Genomic DNA, 20691 nt, shown 5'->3' with positions numbered 1-20691 from the left:
CTTGCTTTTTTCTTTAATGACTCATAATGTCACTATGAGAGAATCTCATATTTTAATCAGAACCTTTCTGGGTATAGGGAAATCATGATTGCAATTTACCTCAAACCTTTAATAATAATGAAAGCAACAATGAGAATTAGAAAGCCAAGCAATAGACAAAATGCTTGTAGGTTTTTTTATTTTTTGAAGTTTAATGACAAGTGCATTTTAACTGGGAGCTTCTGACTTAAGGTTTTTAGTAGCAAGAACTGTCCACATTGCTATCAAACAGTATTTCCACATCTCTGCCCATGGCAGAAGGTGAGGTAGCAGACTGAAAGCTATGTTCAGCATAGGTTAAACTACATTAGAGTTTTTCAAAACAGGGGTGAAGCTCCATGAAGGAAAATTGCTTCTTCAAGCCAAGGAGCTGTACAGACCTCCCTGTGAGAAGCAGAGGCAGAACTGTGCACTCTACCCCTCACTCATTGCTTATCTTTGTTCAGATGTGAAGGGCAAACCCAAAGATACACTTAAAATCTGGAATTATGGGAATTATCAGACTGCAGTGAGGAGAGTGGGAGAGACCGAGTTGTTCCACCTCATTGGCTTGCACTGCAGGCCCATGAGGGATGTGTATGAACAGCATGCTGAGCTCTTCCTTGCCTCAACTTCTGCTTGGCCATGTAGGGTCTCATTAGGCTCTGCAGTGTCAGGTACTGAGCTGGACACAGGGAATGGTATAGGAATAATCTTTTACATCCTATGAGTACCTCCATAGAGGTGTGAGAGTGAGGAAAACTCATGCTCCTGTTCCAAGTAAAAAACAGGATGAGTCTTTTCTGCATTTGATACCTGCGAGCACATAGCAAGTCACAGCATGCACTTTCACACAATTGAGAACAACTTTGGCAGCTAAGTTTAAGTATATGGTAGAAAAGAGACTGGGTTTTAGTTTATATCTGGTCCTGTGTGGAGCTCATTTAAAGAACAGCATTGCCAGCCGGGAGAGGGAGGTGACTGTCCCTCTCTGCTCTGCACTGGTGCGGCCTCACCTGGAGCACTGTGTGCAGTTCTGGGTGCCACGGGATAAAAAGTAGACAAGTTACCGGAGGGTGGCCAGAAGAGGGCTACGAAATTGGTGATTTGGAGAGAAAGCCATATGAGGAGCGGCTAAAGTCACTGGGTTTGTTCAGCCTGGAGGAGACTGAGAGACCTCATGGTGGCTACAGCTTCCTCACAAGGGGAGCAGGAGGGGCAAGTACTGATCTCTTCTCTCTGGTGACCAGTGACAGAACCTGAGGCAATGGCACAAGATGTGCCAGGGGAGGTTTAGGCTGGACATGAGGAAAAGGTTCTTCCCCCAGAGGGTGGTGGAGCACTGGAACAGGCTCCCCAGGGAGGTGTCACAGCCCCATGCCTGACAGTGTTCAAGAAGAGACTGGACAACACCCTCAGACACGTGGTATGAACTGTGGGGTTGTCCTGTGCAGGGACAGGAGCTGGACTCGATGATCCTTGCGAGTCCCTTCCAATTCAAGACAACCTAAGTAATTTAAGGTTTGTACAGCAGACGTAGAACCCACCTGACTGAACTGCGCTACACAGCAAAAAATTACCAAAGTGTATTTCTAGGCACTGTGTCCGGTTTAAACAAGCTGCCCCCTCCCCAAACCCCAGTTGCTGTAATTACCTAAAGCGCCAGCTGGGCGTGACATTTTCCCTGAACATTTGTGCTCCACCAAACTGCCCGCGGCAGGAACAGGAGCTACTATGGACACAGAATCACACACAGAACCACGGAATGTTAGAGACTGGAACGGACACCCTTGGTGCTGGTTTTTATTGGGCTTTTTCTTCACAAGAAGCTTTATCTGACCGAGCGCTCCTGCCTCAGCTGCGCTAGAAAAGCAGACGGGTGGGGATAAAAACACCCAGGGACGCAGAGCATGCCGGACTCGAACGCGGTTCATCGGCGTGATCAGCCTGCGACGCCGGCCCGGTGTACCAGACAGGCGCCCGGGCACAGCTGACACAAGAACACGCAGAACTGCCGGAGATGATAAGGCTCCCGAGCCGGGGCTCCGGGAACGACCCGGGCCGAGCCCGCCGGACCCCGCCGCCCGCTCAAGGCCGCCGGCGGCCGCCGGGCCGGTACCGTCGCCGGAAGAGACGGGGCTCCTGGGGGCGGGGAGGCGGAGCAACGCCTCGACTGGGCAGGGATTGGTTGGGGCGGGGTGGCGGTTTCCTCGGCAACGGCGCAGGCGGCAGCGGTTCGTGGCGGCCGGGCCCGGCCGACTTCTCCCGGGCCGAGGTCGGTGCTGCGGCCGCGGGGAGGGCGGGAGCCGGAGTTGTGGGGTGCTGCCTGGGCCTGACCTCCTGTGGGGTATCGTGTGCGGGAGCCGTGCCCCACCCTGGGCGAGGGGACTCGCACCCGCTGCCTTTTGTCGCCCTGCCCGGGGCGTGAGCGCCCGCTACGAGGGCTGCTGCCCAGGGGGGCTCGGCGGCGGGAAGTGAAGCCCCGTCCGTTCTCCTGGCAGCGGTGAGGAGCCCAGTCGCCCGGGGGCTTCCCGGCTGTGGTTCCCGGCGCTGCTGGGGTCGTGCTGGGCCCTGGCTCCCTGCCCGCTCACCCCGAGTGCGGTGGGATTCGGGAGTCCTGGGAAAAAAAAAAAAAAAAAAGAGAGAAGCTGTAGCTAGAGTTTTAAATTATGCTAAACTGAAAGGGTCTCCTGTGCGTGGCTCGGACAGCCTTGGTATCTCAACGTTTACGTTTGGGCGATCCACGTTAATTAAATGGGCTTAGAGCGGGGGTGTCCAACTCATTTACCCCGAGGGCCACATCAGCCTCGCGGTTGCCTTTTATATAAGGATTTATAAATATCTACATTTATAGAGTCCTAAAATTACATTAAAATTACATTCGGCCCTTTGAAGGCAACCGCCAGGCTGTTGTGGCCCCGGGTGCAAACGAGTTGGACACCCCTGACTTAGAGTGGCGTTCAGTTTGGAAGGGACCTCTGCAGGCTGCCTGCTCCACTCAAAAACTCAAAGCTGCGATATGTACTAATGTATCACTCTCCAGATTGTCGCTTTCAGCTCAGCGTGCTGATAACTGGAGCAGCGTGTTGTGATCTCTTGCTGGGCAGCCCCTAGAGAGGGGAAACCGTGCGTGCCCAGACACCTCTCGGGGAGTGTCCCTGGAGCTGTGCTGCTCACCCCGGGCCCGCTGCCTGGCAGCAGCTCCCCACTTCTCTGAACGCTTTACATGACTGGTTTATCTTGGAGAGTTTTGCAGCCTGGGTACTCACGACAAATGTTAATCTCTCATGCCTCGGACAGGCTTACAGTTCTCAGTAAAGCTTTATGGACTCTGATAACAAGTTCTTGGACAAAACTTTTAATAATTTGAGTACCTGTCTAGCCTGTGGTATATAGCATTGTAGACTAAATATCAGCTGTCAAAGAAAGGAACCTGTGTCAGCTGTAACTGCTGTAACTCTTCACAACTGAGGAAAATAATGGGAGAAGAGGGGCAGGGCAAGAAGTCAGGGATACGTTTTTCCCCATTATATTCATAAATAATGACTTTGCCAACTGTTATGAAAAAATTCCTACAAAAAATGGCTGTAATTAAAATGTTTCTAGAACTGTTGTCAAAGTATGTGTATTTAGGCTTTGGGGTTTAAAAGTAAATCCCTAGAAATATCTTTTAAGTGCTTGCATTTTCTCCTTTTCTAAGTGTACCTGTAAGGGTTTTTTTACCTTATTGTTTAGAGTAGGGGTTTCAAACTCATTTTCACACTTTTTATACAGTCCTAAAATTACATTGGTCCCTTTGAAGGCAACTGTGAGGCTCTTGTGGCCCCTGTGAAAATGAGTTTGATGCCACTGGTCTAAAGTATGCAGATAAGGATCTTGACTGGACTAGAAAGTAATGCATTTTGGAGCAGGGTTTTGTCAGGTTAATTTGATAATGAACAGTAAGGCTTTATCTGCTTTCAGAGTAGTATGTATATTAAAAAAGGAGTGGAGCATAAAACATGGAGAGTTAGAAGAAAAAGCTTTTTTTTGTTGTGGTTTTGTTTTTTTTTTTTTTTTCCTGAAGGAATTGCTATACCTCATGTTGGACCTGTTTTAATCTGGTGACAACTCTGTGTAGCTGTTACACACATAGGCACTCTCTAGATGGCTACCAGTCTTGAATCAAAATGCACTAGATAGAGATTTTAAAAGGACATGTATTAAAAAATTAGAAAAATACATTGTAAACAATGGTGATGGCTTACGTGACTTCATTAAATTCAAAGATTTAAAAATTATTTCTATTAAAATGCAGTTAATCATCCTTTTGTAATCAGTTAATGAAGAAGTGAAACCAAATATTTGTCATTGATCTTTTTTCCTCTTCCTCATTCTGCCATGATTTTCTGGGGTAATTAAGATCACAATCTAAGTTGTCCAGTGCTGTGTGTTTTTTCTTTATTATGAGGAAAAAACAGCCTTCACCACTCCACAGAATTCCTCTGGCATTAATTAAATGCTTTATTATTGAATGTATCACAAATATTTCAGCTGTCTGATTGCTGAAATACAAGGGTTATCCTCTCTGCAGAGTGTGTTCAGCCAGGTACCACAAGGGAACACGTGTTGTAAGCTCCTGCGAATATGCTGCTGCCAGGTAACTTCAATCGGTGTCTGGGCAGGAGTAGGAGTTTGGCATCTACCTGAGGTGTGGGTGAATGTTATGGTGTCTGGTTTTGTGTCAGTTGGATCTATTATATTCAGTTTCTATTTGTAGTGAATTAGTTCCTAATTATACGCATTAATGTCAACAAAGCCTATTACAATTAGAGTTTGAATTGAATTGACAGAGGGTACTTTATTTGCTTTGGGGTTCAGTAAATCACATAGCAGGTGCTGAAGAAGGGAAATACTGTTTTGCTGTGTCATCTAAATTATGATGACTGACTGGACTACTGACAATTTGAAGCAAAATGTAATGGTCTTCCCTTTTTTCAGTTTGGTGGAAGGTAAGGGGGTGTTGCAGTTGTGCTCCTGATTGGACTGCTCAGAATGATGGCAACGTTGCTACCCAGTGAATCAAGGACATTGCATTATATAGACAGGGCTATAAACGGCCAATCTACTTTTGTATCAAGGCCTCTTCGCCATAATCAGCTTACACTCCATTTGCTTAGTGTACCAAGGAAACCTGCTGTGACAGTGTTTGTATGGTGTCTTATTCACACTGTCCTTTTAAAAGTTTAAGGACTGCTTAGTCCCATGCCCACCTACTGTGTTAGCGCTGCCGTACATGTCGAGCTTTTTCAACGGCTATCTCCTTCTCTGATTTTCTGAACAACAGGTGATCCCTGTGTACTTGAGCCAGAATTATGGGATTGTTTGACAAGCTAGCGGGATGGCTTGGACTGAAGAAAAAGGAAGTTCACGTTTTGTGCCTTGGCTTGGACAATAGCGGCAAAACAACTATCATAAATAAACTTAAACCTTCAAATGTAAGTAGCCTATTTAGTACATGGTTGATGTTTTTACTGCAGAGCTGATGTTTGTTTAAACTAGTTTTGCATGCTGTTATACTAAATGTTACTATGGAAAAGATGTGAAGAGATTTTTGATTTAGTATAGTTAAACAAATCTGTTTTAAGAGTTTCCAACTAACTAAAACTAAATGTAAGCACCCACATGCATATTATGAAAACATTTCCCAAAAAAACACTGTCAATGTGGCACATCTTTTCTAAGGTCACATAATAAGGAAGGGTTTATGATGGCTGAAATCAGGATCTGAGACAGTTTTCATAAGTCACAAATAATTGCTACAGGATTGCAGTTACAAGTAATGTGTCAAACATTTGAGATTAATACAGTTGTATAGGAATTTGTACTTGTCTAAATTTATCATGTTTATTTTAATCTCTTCCTGAAAACTAGTAAGTATATAATAAATAATAAAATAGGAAATAATGTGAAAATGCACACGGTGGTGACTTAAGCATTTTTAAAGCACAATACCTTTAAAAATAAGTAGCATTTATACTTAAAGTCCATTAATCCAGTGAAAAGTGTTTCAGGCCACTAAGAGTGCATATTATTCTGAGCAAAATTTAAAGCAGGATTACCTTGTTTCTAGATACGTTTACAGAACAGAAATAGATGAATTTTGGTTGGCATGTGCAAAGCCAGAGGCTTGTGCTTCTTGGTTATATGCATCTTTTGCATCAGGACACAGCTTTTGTTTTTTAATTTCCATTGAAGTTTTCCTGAAGAGTACCACTGGACATTGTTCAAAAAAATGCAACATGGTAAAGAGTCTGCTACTCTTCCATTCCTGGCAATTATTCTTCTGCTGAAAACTAAATAGATTTATAAAGAAAGACTATGAAGTGCTTACTATCTGCTGCCAATCATTTTCAGGAAATGATAAAATTTGTACCAGCCAAATTATATATCTAAGTAATTTTTGAGACGTTTGTTGTAGCAGGATTTTTATGTCATGCCTTAAGCACTAAAGGATTCCTAACTAAAGTTTAACACAGACTTCAAGATTTATCACAATAATACGTATCAGAGAAGGTGCAAAAAGAATCACACAAGTAGAATAAATAGAATTTGTTTGCTTTACTGTAAATTGTATAATGAGAATTTACTTCTGAATATTTTTATTTAATGTGATGCTTTGCATCACATGTGGGTACCTTTGCATACAACTTGTGTAAGTCCTATCCTTGCAGGACATGACATTCTCTTATGTGCAACAAATGTCATGAGATCAGAATTGATGAATTTGTTTTTAGTAAGTTCAATGGACAGATGATTTTGGGCTCTAGATCAACCCAGTCTTCTTAAGAAGAACTGCTACTTTGCCTTGGAAGCAATGTATTAGATATCTGGCAAGAACAAGTGTTTTTCCATCTGTTTGCAGTTGTTTCTTCTGGGCTTGATAAATCCATTTGAAATAAATGTTAAAGAAATAACACCTCTTCCACTCTGCACAAATTTTCCCTTGGTGACAGGAACTGCTGGCTGAACTGTTTATGATGGTGGAATGCCCTTTTCATATTGAAGCTGCAGGTGAACAAGCTAAGCTTGCTTCTGTTGTATGCAAGGAGTCAACGGCTTATAGTTTTTTTTTAATAAGGGGCTCTAGAAAGTCTGTAAAAGGATTGCATGTCACTTTCCCAGACAGCTCAAAGGAATGTGACCTTTTTCCCTGCTCAGTATCAATGCTTCTTAAAGGAGCTATTCTGTTGTACCAACTTAGCTGGTAAGTTCCTTGGCTAGCTCAGCAGTAAACCTGGTTATCAGACTGATCTATTAATAATGCTTTATGTTTTGGCTGTTCCTCTGTGGTAAATGGTGATTTCTTCCAGTGGTCTGGTAGTTTGGATAGAGTTATGCTGAGGCCATTGTGTAATGTCTGCTGTATAATTCCCGGAGTCAAATAGGCTCCTCCAGCCTGTGGATAGAAGCTGGGGATATGGCCAGTCTACTATTTTGATAGAACTATACCCTCTTTTATCTGATAGGCTTGGGGTATTGTGTAGACTTATTTGGGTTCACGTTGTGATTTCCAAAGTGCACAAATATTGTGAACTTTGACCTCAGTCATAATCTTCAAGCTATTATCTTCCATCTTAACCTGTGTACTTTTTATTTCATAGGTAATATCCACCCATACTAATAATAGTAAACAGAGACTAATGTAAAGGGTAGAATCTAACTCTTAAGGCTAAAATGTCTTCAACTTCAATGCATTCACTGTATTTCCTAGAAAATATAAACCCCCGATGTTTTGAATTTAGGAACTTTTTCAGTATAAAGTATCTGAATTTGTATTGGACAGTTTGGGGAAAAATAAATCTGTAATGTATTCATGTTTCAAATATATTTCAATATTTACATTTTCTAACTTGGTTGTAAAATTTGTACTTTCTTTTAAAGGCTCAGACTCAGGACATCGTTCCAACAATAGGATTCAGTATAGAGAAATTCAAGACATCGAGGTAGTAGTTTCTTTCATTTTCTTCATTTAGCAGTAGTAATTAATATACAATAGTTGGACTTAATTACCTCTTTCACTTGCATGTATAATGTGTGGTGGTATAATGACATGACATGCAGTTTGCTCCAATGCTGTAGTACCTAGGAGTCCTAATCATGATCCAGGACTGTCAGTGTTAGCATATATTCTGTATATTTTGTGCTGCTATAAAACTGTGTTTGAGAACGAACACACAAACCCAACACAAAACATACACAAAAAACACCCAACACAAAGCAAAAAAAAACCCACGGTTTTGCAATAGTGTGCATAAGCATCTTATTTCTGTCTGTTAAGAATTTTTAGAATAGAGTGCTGTTACAGACTTGAGGAGAGACATTTGCTTAGATGGTAACCTATATTCCATTAAGCACTCTCACTGGAGGAAGTCTGAAGAGATTGCAGTCTAATCTCATTAAATGAAAGATGGTGCCTACAATCATAGCAATGTAAAGATGGCAGGGGCAAAGGTCAGGAAAAGGAGGAAGAAATCATTCTTTGAATGAAGGCTAAGATTGAAGAATGTTATGAGATGAAGATATTTTAAGGAGGTAACATTAGATGCTATTTTATTATTATGTAACCTTCACAACATGTTTTTAATGGGTGCAGTCGTTCTTGAAAACACGCAGCGTGCCCCGCTGGATGACGAGAGGTCTGTAAGAAAATTGTTTCTTCCTTGAGCTGACATGTGGGATTGATAGGTTTCATATTTTTATAGGAGGCTCAACAACCGTATTCTGTCTCAGTAAAGCACATAAGACAGGTTTAGGATTTGGCTGTGTGACAATGTGAATCTATTTATATTGCTTTCCTTTATTCTGATGCTGTAGTAAGAGAGAAGACCTGCAAATGCACCATGTAGAATGACTAAAAACCAAAACAAAAAACTCCAAAACTGTATTAATCTATTGTTACAATCAAAACATTGTTTGGGGTTGCTACTAACTTTATACATGGCAGAGCAGCTGGTGTAGAATCAGATGATGCCTGGATATAGAGCTGAAAGGATGTTTGGAGAGCTTCCTTCTCTAAACCTCCTGATTTTGGTATGGCTTCTACTTGGGGAGCTATTTGGGACTACTCGAATCAGGAAAGCCTAATAAGGAATTCAGTGTTGCCTCTGTAGACATTTCAGGAGTGGATCAGAATTTTTCATAATGTTCTTTAAGTTGACTTGCTATATTTAGCATTTGGGTGAAATATCAAAGTTGCAAAGACTACCCTTTGTAGCTCTGTCATCTGAGGTAACCTGTTATTATAGGAATGTGATTTTTGTTTCTGAAGGTAGAATTATGGCGTTTTTGGGGTTTTTTTTAAGCCTTTTATTTTGCATACAGAAGCCTTTGGATGCTATTGGTGCCTGTCTACGGACAGAGTTTAAGACAGGCTATGGTTTTTAAGTAATGGCTCATCTGAATTTCATTTATTCAACATTATAAATAATATTCAATACTAACATGATAAAAAGAGACACTGAATGGGAGCTTATTTTGTATTTGATTTAACTTTTTATAATTGGTTTAGTTTTTATTCAGAGAATAAACACATTTTCCATTGTGAAATATTTCTATAAGATGGCAAAACTGGGTAGATAGAGTAACCGGAGTTCCTTTGGGAATCTTTTCCAGGGTAGCAAATAAAACAGTTTGAGTTTGGATTTTGGTCTTTGTTTCTGTGCCTCATACAGTTCTTTTCTTTGCAGTTTGTCTTTTACAGTGTTTGATATGTCAGGTCAAGGGAGATACAGAAACCTCTGGGAACATTACTACAAGTAAGCCTATCATCACTTATTTTAAAGCATTGTTGTTCATACTAGCTGTTGTGGATGTTATTTAAACAAAAGTATGATAGTACCTAGTGGCTAGAAATTTTTCAGAGAAGACTTACACCTGGTGTTTGGGAAGGTCATTCTGGATAAATACAACTTTTCTTTCCATTCTAAAAAATGAAAATATTTATATTTTTGTTAATCAGCATCCTTTTGGGGTCTTGTTGACTCAAAGACTGAGGGAGCTTACTGGAGGTGGAATTTAAATGTTGAAAACAGAAAAAAACAATCCTGTAAGAAAGGACAGAGATGAGTTAAGTTTCCTATTTTTCTATTCTTGTGTAGGTAAGTGACTTAAATGCCAAAAGATAGTGGCTGATGGCTGAGATTTTTAGAGGCGAGGGAAATTAACCTCAAAGAGTAAGACACATGTAACTAAAAATTTGACCAAGTATTCTTAGATATTATTATTAAGCAGGATATTCACTGTACTTCATAACACTATGGCAGCCTTATTGGTAATAGGCACAATTTTCTGTTTTTTCTAGCTTCTAATGAAATGTGAATCTTCATTTAAATTTTCTCATTGCTATTTTGTAATACCTGCTGCTGCTCTAAATAAGGTGAACCGTAGTAAACAACACAGAAATAGCTTGGAGAAATAGAACAGATAAATTCCGAATATTATAATATTGATTAAATATTAGTATTTAATGTGATAGAGCTTAAAGTAGTCTTTAATTGAGGATTAACACTTTATCTCCTTTCTGTGCAAAATGTTTTAGCAATTTGAAAACTTGTTATGTGGGTAGGAGATCTTCGTTGTTAAAGTGTGTTAGACTTATGTTTCCCAAAACTTTTGGATTTCAATAACTGATGCCCTTAGGCTGCTCTCAGAATGCTAGCCAAGTGCTTCATAAGTAAGTAATCTTTCTGACTGCTGTGTTTAACACAGTAACTTATCCCTTGTGTTGCATAAACTGCTTTTTTCCTCTTAACAGTAAGGGAAGTTTCTTAGGTGACGCTGACAGAGAAATATGTGGTTGTATCCACCTCTGTTCCTGGTCTGGTACAGTAGTCATGTATTTAAGATTAACTTCTAAAAATAATATAACTGTTCAGTTTATAAAGTTAAGGAAGATACAATTTTGCAAGAATTGTAAAATGGCAATCCAATCTGATGAAGTATTTGTGTCTAAGCAGTTGCTTCAGAGTACTTTAAGTACTTTTCTTTGGTTTGAAGCTATCTTCTAGGATGTCCTCAAAGTACACTTGTCTTAAATGTAAACTTATGTTGTGTCCCTATTACTGTTACTTGTTTTTGAAGTTATTTTTGATAGTAAATACATGCTGGGATTTTTGATTCCTCTAGGGAAAAAAAAAAAAAACAAAAAAAACCCCCAAAACAATAACAACAAAAACCAAACAAAAAAAAAACACAAAACAACAACAACAAAACACACACACAAAACACCACGAAACCTGAAAAATACCTAAGCATTCTCAGCTAATAAGGAAAATCTTTATTTGCTGTTAAAGTTCTACTGTGCTTCAGAAAAGAATGGGCCTTCTCATACAGTCTTAGGTTGGTCAAGTTATTTCTGGTTTTCAGTAGGTCTAGGACTGTTTCATATCAAAATTAGAAGGTAGATGGTGCTAGAGAGTGAACAATGTAATGGTGTCTCTGAGAAACCTAAAATGAAGGAGAACTGAATACTGCATTAAAATGTAAATTAACAATACTTCTTGTGGGTGTTTATAAATGTTCATCTGAATTGGTCAGACTGTATTTTTCTTTCAAATAAATTTCAATAAATGAAACATCAAGTCATAAAATATCACTAATATCCTGAAACAGGAGTTGAACAGCATGTATACATGTTGTAATTGTGGTCATATTGCTAGCAAAAAATCTTAATGATTTGAAATAGTTGAAAGTTTATACCCGTTTTTCAAAACAAAAAAAAGATCCTGTTTATGCAGACTTTTATAAAAGTTAAATTAATCTGCATATGCTTAGTTGTTAAACAGCTTTGGAAACAGTTTTTTCTAAAAAGGTAACTGACCTTTCTCTACATAATCTTGGTTTAGTGTAGGAAATAAATAATGTCTACAAAAAACATGTCTGTCTGACTGCACTGTCAGAATAGCAGTTGGTTACATTTTCAAAGTTCATTTTTCAGCCTCAGTAGATAAATGAAGCTTTTCTGAAGGGTCCGTGTACATGGAACCTTGTATAAGTTGTGCAGCTAACAACCTCATGTCTCAAAAAAAAAAAGAGAAATGCAGGTTACCAAAAGGTTGAATTTCAGAAATAAGACTGGATTCAAATGTTAATGGTAAATAACAAGAACAAAAATTAGAGGGGAAAAAATCAGTTTTGTTTGCTTTTTTTTTGGTGTTTCTTCTGAAGTCTTTTCTTAATGACAGTTTGAGAACCTATGATTTGCCTCTTTGCTCTTTTTATGTTATGCAGAGAAGGCCAAGCCATTATTTTTGTTATTGATAGCAGTGACAAATTAAGAATGGTTGTGGCCAAAGAAGAACTTAACACTCTTCTGAATCATCCAGGTAAGGAGGCTTTTTTCCCCTTCTGTCTCCATATTTGTTATGTTGTCTTAAGGAAACCCTTCTTATTTGACACATTCTGAGTGCTTTACAAGTATTTTAGCCATTCATGAATACCGGAACACTAATAGTCTTCACTAAGTTTGGGGTTTTTTTGATACCTATTCACATTTGCAAACTGATCATACTTCAGTTGCCTACGAAGACTTGGATTGGTCTCTCATTAATCAATATAGAGCACAAGGTGCCTTGTTTGCGGAAAAATAGACTTGGATGCTTTCGAAGCTAGAGACACTGTATATGATGACAAACACATACAAAAAAGAATCGCCCTGTCCGTTTTTTTCCATTAAGACAGCTAATTCCTGTAGCATTACTTTTAATTTCTTTTTTCATCTTTGCTATATTTCTTGTTATTGCACTTCATAAATAAGGATAGATAATTATACCAGTACGTTCCAACTGCCTATAAAAGGATACATGGAATAGAAGAGAATATGAGACAATTCATGATTGTGGGGTTAGGTTTAGGGTGTTTGTTTTGGGTTTTTTTACATGAGGGGACACATTTTAAATTAAGTTCTGAGATCAACCAATACTTTGCTTCTTTCCTCTTCCATATAGCCAGCATTATTGGAATCTTTTTGTAAGGAATTTTGACTTTGATTTTGAGCACTTTAGTTAGTTGCTCTGATTAACCAGACTATAAAACTACATGTGTAAAATTTAGAAGTGAAATAATCCTGTATTTTCTTATTTATGTATTAAGCTTGTAGAGTCTTAAGGGCTCATCATGCTGAAAGTAAGAAATGAGAAGCTGACTTGCATTTCTAACCCATGAAAGGGGCAATTATGTTACTATGTTTTTGTTTTCCATGCAGACTGCATATAATAGATTAGTTCTTCAACCAAAAAGCTGTAGTAGAGTGTATGTGAGCTGATTGGGCCCTCCTAATTCCATGTTCAAGGGTATGGGCCACTTCAAATGCAGATGGTGAAAAGACAGTCTTGCAAAGGTCAAAGGAGAGGATGAGCTGAACCAGAGGCTGTAGGTGGATTATTTAGAAACCAGGAAACTTTGTACCAAAGGTATTAACCACAGTAAAAGGTGATTCCATTGGTAAAATGGAAACTATATAGGACCAAGGGTGCGAGGTAAAGCCTGCTGTACTAAGTTACTGGTTTATTAGAAGGCAAAACAGTGAAAATGTCGAAACTCAGGAGATGCAAGATTAGATGGGACTTTTCATGTAGGCATTAATATGTTATTAATGCTGATCTAGTAGGTCAGTGCTGTTCAGTTGTTGATGTGTTTGTGTCTTCTAGTTCTGAGAGATCACAACACTGTGACCACCTAGTACATTCCCTAGAACCAGGAAAGGGCAGTTTTGTATTTCTGATTTGAGGGAGCTTAGCTCAAGTGCAGCAAGAGTGTTCTGTTGTATTGCTTTGGATTTTGATAGGTCACATCTAAGAAAACCAAAGAGACTAAAAAGTTCTTCTAGTGGTAATGTTTGATAAAAGTAGCTATTACCCGAATCAATTTATAACAGGTTTACTATATCAATATTTTCATTTGTATTACTATTCTGCTTTTCTTCCTGCATACCCTACTTTCTCCCTATCTATGCTTCTGCCTTTGTGGACCTCCTAGACTGGTTTAAACTTACATGTTTATTTAAGGTTTAAATGGATGCAGGATAACAACCTTGAATCAACTCCTGCCTCTGAAAATCTTAGCAATCCTTCAGTAAAACAGTTCCCTCTCTTTTTCTCAGAGTTTACCTGAGGTTTTCTGGTGAAAGGGAATGTGTAATGTGAAGCATCAATGGGGTTAGAAGTTATACTACCTGGGAAATTTTTATGAATCAGAACTATAAATTATTTTTACTTATGTAGTAGACAATGCACTCTACAAATAAGGGCTTGTTTAATGATCATTGTTATCATGTTATTTTTTTTAGCAAGATTCATTCTTTAGCATTTTGCAAGATGATAGTCTATAGATTACTTGTTTAGATATTAACTTTTGGGTCACTTGACCTCAAGCACATGCTTCTAAAGTAAAATGAAATCTCTAGAAATTTGAATTACTTGTATAAAACTACACATCATGCATTTCTAGTGTACGGTTGATGATTTTTTTAATGTGTTATAACTATTTGCAACTAGGAAATATTAGCTTTCCATTAATAACCGTAAAAAACATAGCAGGAGGAAATACTGCATAATAGGAAATAATGTCATAAGGTGGGAAATAATCTAAGTATCTGCAACCATTGGTTTATTTAGCAAACATCTTTAAATATACATTTATGAGTCTATGTGGGTAGGTTGTGCCACTTTTAAATTGCTTTAAAAAAACACTGAAAATTCCTTTATTAACTTGGCTCTTTGCATATGTGATGTCAACTAATTTCTGTGGTTTTAATGTATTCATGACCTACAACCTGTGGGTAGCACGGTTCATTGAATTATACTATAGATTAGTGTAGAAATTTCAGTCAGGACAGAAAAGCTATTCAACTATGCAATCGAAAGAGAGTTGTAATTACATTCTTTTCTTGTATTTTGAGGCCTTTGATTTGTGTTAGAGGATGTCAGAGTAAAACACAACTCCAGTAGAGTAAATCGTTGTGAAAATTGTCAGCATTTCGGTCAGCACTCATGATCTCTGAGTAGGGGTGGCAATAGTGTTATCTCCACTGATTTTGTGGAAATGTTCCTTAGAGGATTTAAAAAGAACACAACTGAGAAGATTGGAACCACTTCAGCGTTGACAGTTTTGGGGTTTTTCTTGTTTTGTTTCCCTACTCAAGCAGGGGCCAGGTAGCTTATATTTGAAGCTCTTAAATAAATACTTAGTTTATTTCCTCTGTGAAATAAGCTTTTGTTTTTACTATTTTAAAAAAAGCCTGTATAGCAATTTTCATCATAGGGGGGTTTTAAGTTCTTTTCCTGTCAGGAATTGATTGATAGACTCAATTTTAGATTTTTCTCTAATCCTGGAACTCACCCTTTGTTTAAATAATGTGAAAAATTCTTAGAGCTGGTAATGTTTCAGGAGCTCTACATCTGCGAGGCTGAGGAGAATATACTTGGTTTCCTTCTCAATGACTCGCTAGTCCTTGTGGTAATCAGAGAGGCTTATGCTTTTACATGTTTAAGTGTGCCAGAAATTGTCAGGCTACTTGTTTTTGTCTGTAATTCTCACTGCTAGCTGAGAAGAGCTTCTATAAAAGAAGTCTTTGTTCAAATTAAGGTAGGATAAGGGACATCCAGGCGTGTGCATTTTTTTTCCTATTTTATGAATTCATGGATGTTTTCCAGGATACTAAAGGATAATTCAGACTACCCTTATGCAACTGCTGTTGTGAGGATATGAATGAACACAAATAATTTTTCTGTGTTTTATACATCCAGTCTTCAGTAAGCAGAGATGTTTAGTATTTGTAGGCAGCTTGCTCTCCTGTTCCTCAGCTTCACTAGTAATATATACCTGCAGCTTTAAATGTATGTATAAGGTTAGTGGTAGAGGGGGTGGAAGATCCCAAAGCCTGCCAGAAATTTTGAGTGTTCTTGAAGCATGAACCAGAGGCCACGTGCCCCAACAGTCTGCATCTTGGTAGGATACAACCTTCAGAGAAGTGCAGTTACAGGTGAGTAAACTATCTTCTTGTATTTTTTGTAGCTTATTACCTGCAGAGATTAATAAGTGTTGCATGATGTCATGATAGTTTTACTTCTGCTCATGCCTAGATGTTAAGCACCGTCGACTGCCCATTCTCTTCTTTGCTAACAAGATGGACCTCAGGGATGCAATATCATCTGTGAAAGTATCTCAGTTATTGTCATTAGAAAACATCAAAGACAAGCCCTGGCATATCTGGTAAATTTCCCTTTTTATTTCTACCCTTTTATTGGTATTAATTTCTACATTCAGATTTTAGTTCTGTCGTGCCACTCAATATTATATAACAAACTAGATCAGATAAAATGCTGTGATACCACCTGTGGAAACAGTAGTAACATTACAATACCTACTATGAAACTTGTTTTAAAGGCACAGTGCATTCATGTAGACTGTGATTTGAAAATTTTCAGAATAGAACTATTACACAAATAATTAAATAGAGGACTTGCAGTGAAATCAGAAAGCAGCTTTCTTATCAGAAGAATAGCTGCTGCTATTTTTTTTCTGGGAAATTGCATAGAATTGTTATCAGAGTTCTTCTGCTAGTATGCCTTGCAGGTTTCAGAATATCAACAATAAAACCTTTAGAATTTTTTCCACTCTGCAGATATTTTAGTAAACTCCTGTTGAAAGGCCCCTTAGTAAACTGTTCTTGTGTGAACTCAGTGACATTGTACTCTCATTGTACCCTGTGATATTTGAGGGGGTTTTTTAGTTATAGGAGTTAGTGTCTGTCTTTCTGAAGGATGTACGTTTTCAAATGCTCAGATATTATAAATAAATATGAAAGCAGCAGCTAAATGCTGCTGAAAACCACAATTTTCATTTTAGACCTTTTAACATTAAACTTGGGGTGTTGTTTTGGGCTCACTGCTTTTTGTCATAGAAATTACACTGAATTGCCAAGCTACTTGAAAGATAATTTTATAGCTAACCTCAGTAACAGTCCACATTCTCTGTGGTGCTAGTTTTTGTAAGCTGCACAATGAGGGGCCTTTAAACAGTTACACCCTTGTGATTCAAAGGGTAGATTTACACTGTTCCCAGTGTAGCTTAATCTTAATATACATTAACAGACACTCCTAGGCTGGCTGTTGCCATGATCTATTTAGGCACTATACTTTCTTTCTCCAGTACTCCCAACATCCTCACTATATACAGGAACTGAGTGGGTGGAGGAAAGGTGCTGCTTCATTGCTGTTGTTGTAAACAGTAGACATATCTTTTATACCATTTTCTGAGGAGGGAGTTAGATATCTACGTGGAGGTGCTGCAGAACAATGTGGCTGCCTTGTGTCGGAGCTCTTCCAGAATGCCTCATGTTCTAGGGATGAGATTCCTCTGCCTTGAAAGTGGAAATAAAATAGATCATATCTTGAAATGGTCTTTCCATATTGGGAAGATATCTAGAATATGTCATTTGAGAAGCAGCCTTCTCCATGTGAAGGAAACTGTACTTGATGCTACTTTGTAATTCTATAAATTACAGGTATAGCAATGACTCCTCTAAAACTGGTATTTTCACAATGTTTTCATAACTTGGTTTGTTTCTTTCAGTGCCAGTGATGCTCTTAAAGGAGAAGGATTACAAGAAGGTGTGGATTGGCTCCAAGGTATCTCATATGTAATTCTCTTGCTCTATTTCATTCTGTTAAACTTTTTCATTTTATAAGGTTTTTCCCTTATTATTTCCTTTGTTTTCTTTCTGTCCACTTCTGCTGTCAGATCAAATTACACAGTGAGTACTAATGCTCTGTCTCATATTTGCCTTTCATTTACCTCCTCAATGTACATTAAAAGACCATGTCAGTTTCTCTGACAAAAGTGTGTGCTATGAAATGTTAATGCATACCCTTGCAAACAGTGGAACACCATTTCTTGTAGACGATAACAATGCCAGGTGCTTCTGAACTTCAGTTTTTTCTTTAATTTATTCTTCCTGTCTGAGTTTTACATATCTTAATATTATGTCTCAGGAAATGGTGAATAAGCAGGCTAGAAAAATAAGCAAAGTACACAGACAAATCCACTAGTTTTGATTATTCAGTTCTTTAATCTAGAGCCAAAATAAGAACAGCTTACATTATAATGATATAACATACACAGACATTCTCAGCTACATAAAAAAAGTATCAGATCCATCTTAGATGATGTTTTACATATACAGATTAATAACAAACTTGGTATGGATGCTGTTTATCCTTCTGTTGTATGTTTGTAAGGATCTGGTCTCTTTCCTCCTCCGGTATACTGCTATATGTATAGAATAGTGACGTGTGGTATTGTTTTGGCAGACTCATCCTAATTTTAGCTCCCTAATTTACCATGCTTACATTGTGAGTGTATTAGGTAGCGTAGTAGAGTGAAAACCTGCAAGACAGTGTCTCTGTCCCGGGGCATTCTGTGCTGTGGCAGCCGCACAATGTCAGCGATGCTCCAGGGGCGGTGCCGCTGATTGCATTTCCTTCAAAATGCAGCTACATTATATATCTCCACTTATCTGTGGATACCAGACTGTCGTTTCCAATTAGAATCCTTACTGCTCATTAGAACGAGGTGGCTTATTTTGCTGTGTTATTACAGACTACAGGAACATTTGGTCATGTTTTCTGAGGAAGGGATACTAGCCAATAATTTATCTTTACAAAGAGATTTACTACCCTACAGAAGAAAAGCAGTACATCCTCCACCATCCTATCGTAGAAAGAGAGATTCCAAATCACATATCACTTCCTAGTTTCAGATATCATTCTGTTTTTGTAATATTTTGCACTGATTTTCTGCTTGTCTTTGAGAAACCTTCTAAGTTTTGACCCAAATTTTGAGTTGATGGTTTTGTACATAGCTTTGAGCTACTTAAAAGGATGTCAAATGCTTGTCTAATTATTTTCTGACAAAATATTGATGCTGTATATGTAGATTTTTAAGCACGGTAAGCAGGTGCTTCTGCTGTCACTCACATAGCTATTCACTTCATAGGTATTCACTTCTCATGGGTTGTTAAACTTAATTTTCTGAGCTGAAAATCGATAGGCTTTATCTAAAAGAATTGCCTTTAACTCCCTGGCTCAGTCTCCTCAGAAGCTTAAGAGGAGTTGGGTTTAAACTGTTGTTTTCTAAGCACATGCAGTTTGGCAGTTATACTTTTATTGGGTGAAGACTTCGATATTAAAAGAAATTTTTTACTGTGATTCTCCTGATCATTCCTAGACCACTTGAGGGTCCCTATGGCACTTGAGGGTGCCATAAAATTCAGTGAAGGAAATGACACCTGGTTAGTGAATGCACAGTTCTTCTTGTCAACAGCCATGCTTCCTTATCTACCTTTTGCAGACCCATTACAGGTAGTTCACAGGTTTGAGGAGAGAGGCGCAGGAGGTTTTGCCTTTTTTCCCTGGAGAAGGCCAAGTTTGCATATTTCCCCATTTTGTAATGGGTTACTATTGCAACCAACACATCTTCAGTAGAGTGAAACTAATCTGTCTCACAACAGTCTAAACTGAGCTCACATTCCCTATTAGTGGGGAAAATTGTGCTGATTTCCACAATTTGCAATGGGGATGCAGTGTATTTTTGCTAACTAAGGCAATGTCTGAAGTGAATTTAGAAGTGGCAGTCGGGCAGCAGTGTGGAGAAGTGTGGCTGTTCATAGCAAAGAAGTTTTCATGAGAGTTATTAAAAACCAAACTTTAAATCCCTTGCTGTTGGGGAGTTAGTTCATGTTTACTTATGTGGAAGCTGAAATGTGTAGAAGGAATTGAAATATGTACTTCATAACTTCCAGGCCTTAGTATCATCAAAGTTGCCTTATAACCCCAAAAAAGATGAAAACTGAATTATGTGGAAGAGTCTTCCCATTTAATTAGCAACATTCAGGGAAAGCAACTTGGCTGTGGAGGAATTTCAGAAGTGGATGAGAGAGCAAGTTGAAAACAGCTCTCTAACTGCACTGTCCCCCATTATTGTAACTACACCAAAATATCTATGGGTGTAGTTCTGTAACCTGGACATGCTGGGTTATGTTTTCAAAAAGCAAAATACAGCAAGAATTAATCTTACTTGTGTTAAAACTGTTTCTTTTTATTAACAGATCAGATCCAAGCAACGAAGACATGAGAGATAAATAAAAGATGGATGGCATTCTTTTACAAACTTTGTCAGTAGGTGTATGAGTTCCTTGGAAAGAAAGAATGATTTAAAGAAAAGGAATAGTTCAGCTAAAATACACCGTGTTGATTCGTGTCCTTTTAATATCTCTTCCAAGAAAACTGAATGTAGGCAATATAGCACTTTGGGTATGCACATTGATGAATTAAATGGAATCTTATGACCGGAGAGCATATTTTTTTAAAAAAATTTGTGTTAACAATAAACATCTGCATTCGTTTGAGTTTTAGGATGTAATTAACCATCAGGAAATGCCCTCTGTTTTTGGGGGGACACCTTTTGACCAAATAGGAATATTTATTTTCCTAAGAAGGAATAATCAGCACTTCCTGAAATACAGCTGCATGAGATACCTCCTGATTTTAGGTGCCCATTTTTAGGTATTTCTGCAATTTTTGAATTGTAAATTTTGACGTTGGTTTTTTAGTAACCATCTACAACAGGCTACTG

General features: G+C 38.5%; 1 protein-coding gene across 1 annotated transcript; it reads left to right on the top strand.

Moving 5' to 3' along the window:
* The first annotated feature begins 2216 nt into the window (after positions 1 to 2216).
* Positions 2217 to 20420, top strand: ARL6 (ARF like GTPase 6). Its single transcript, XM_082076081.1, has 8 exons — positions 2217 to 2293; positions 5345 to 5495; positions 7942 to 8003; positions 9747 to 9815; positions 12289 to 12383; positions 16140 to 16269; positions 17632 to 17687; positions 20165 to 20420. Exons 2-8 carry the CDS (start codon positions 5373 to 5375, stop codon positions 20188 to 20190), a joined length of 561 nt encoding a protein of 186 aa, XP_081932207.1. The 5' UTR covers positions 2217 to 2293; positions 5345 to 5372; the 3' UTR covers positions 20191 to 20420.
* The last annotated feature ends 271 nt before the right edge of the window (positions 20421 to 20691 follow it).

This window comes from Streptopelia decaocto (genome assembly GCF_964273445.1).
Source record: "Streptopelia decaocto genome assembly, chromosome: 1".
NCBI lineage: Eukaryota > Metazoa > Chordata > Aves > Columbiformes > Columbidae > Streptopelia > Streptopelia decaocto.
Note: the sequence above shows the minus strand (reverse complement) of the source record. Positions and strands in the feature narration are given on the sequence as shown.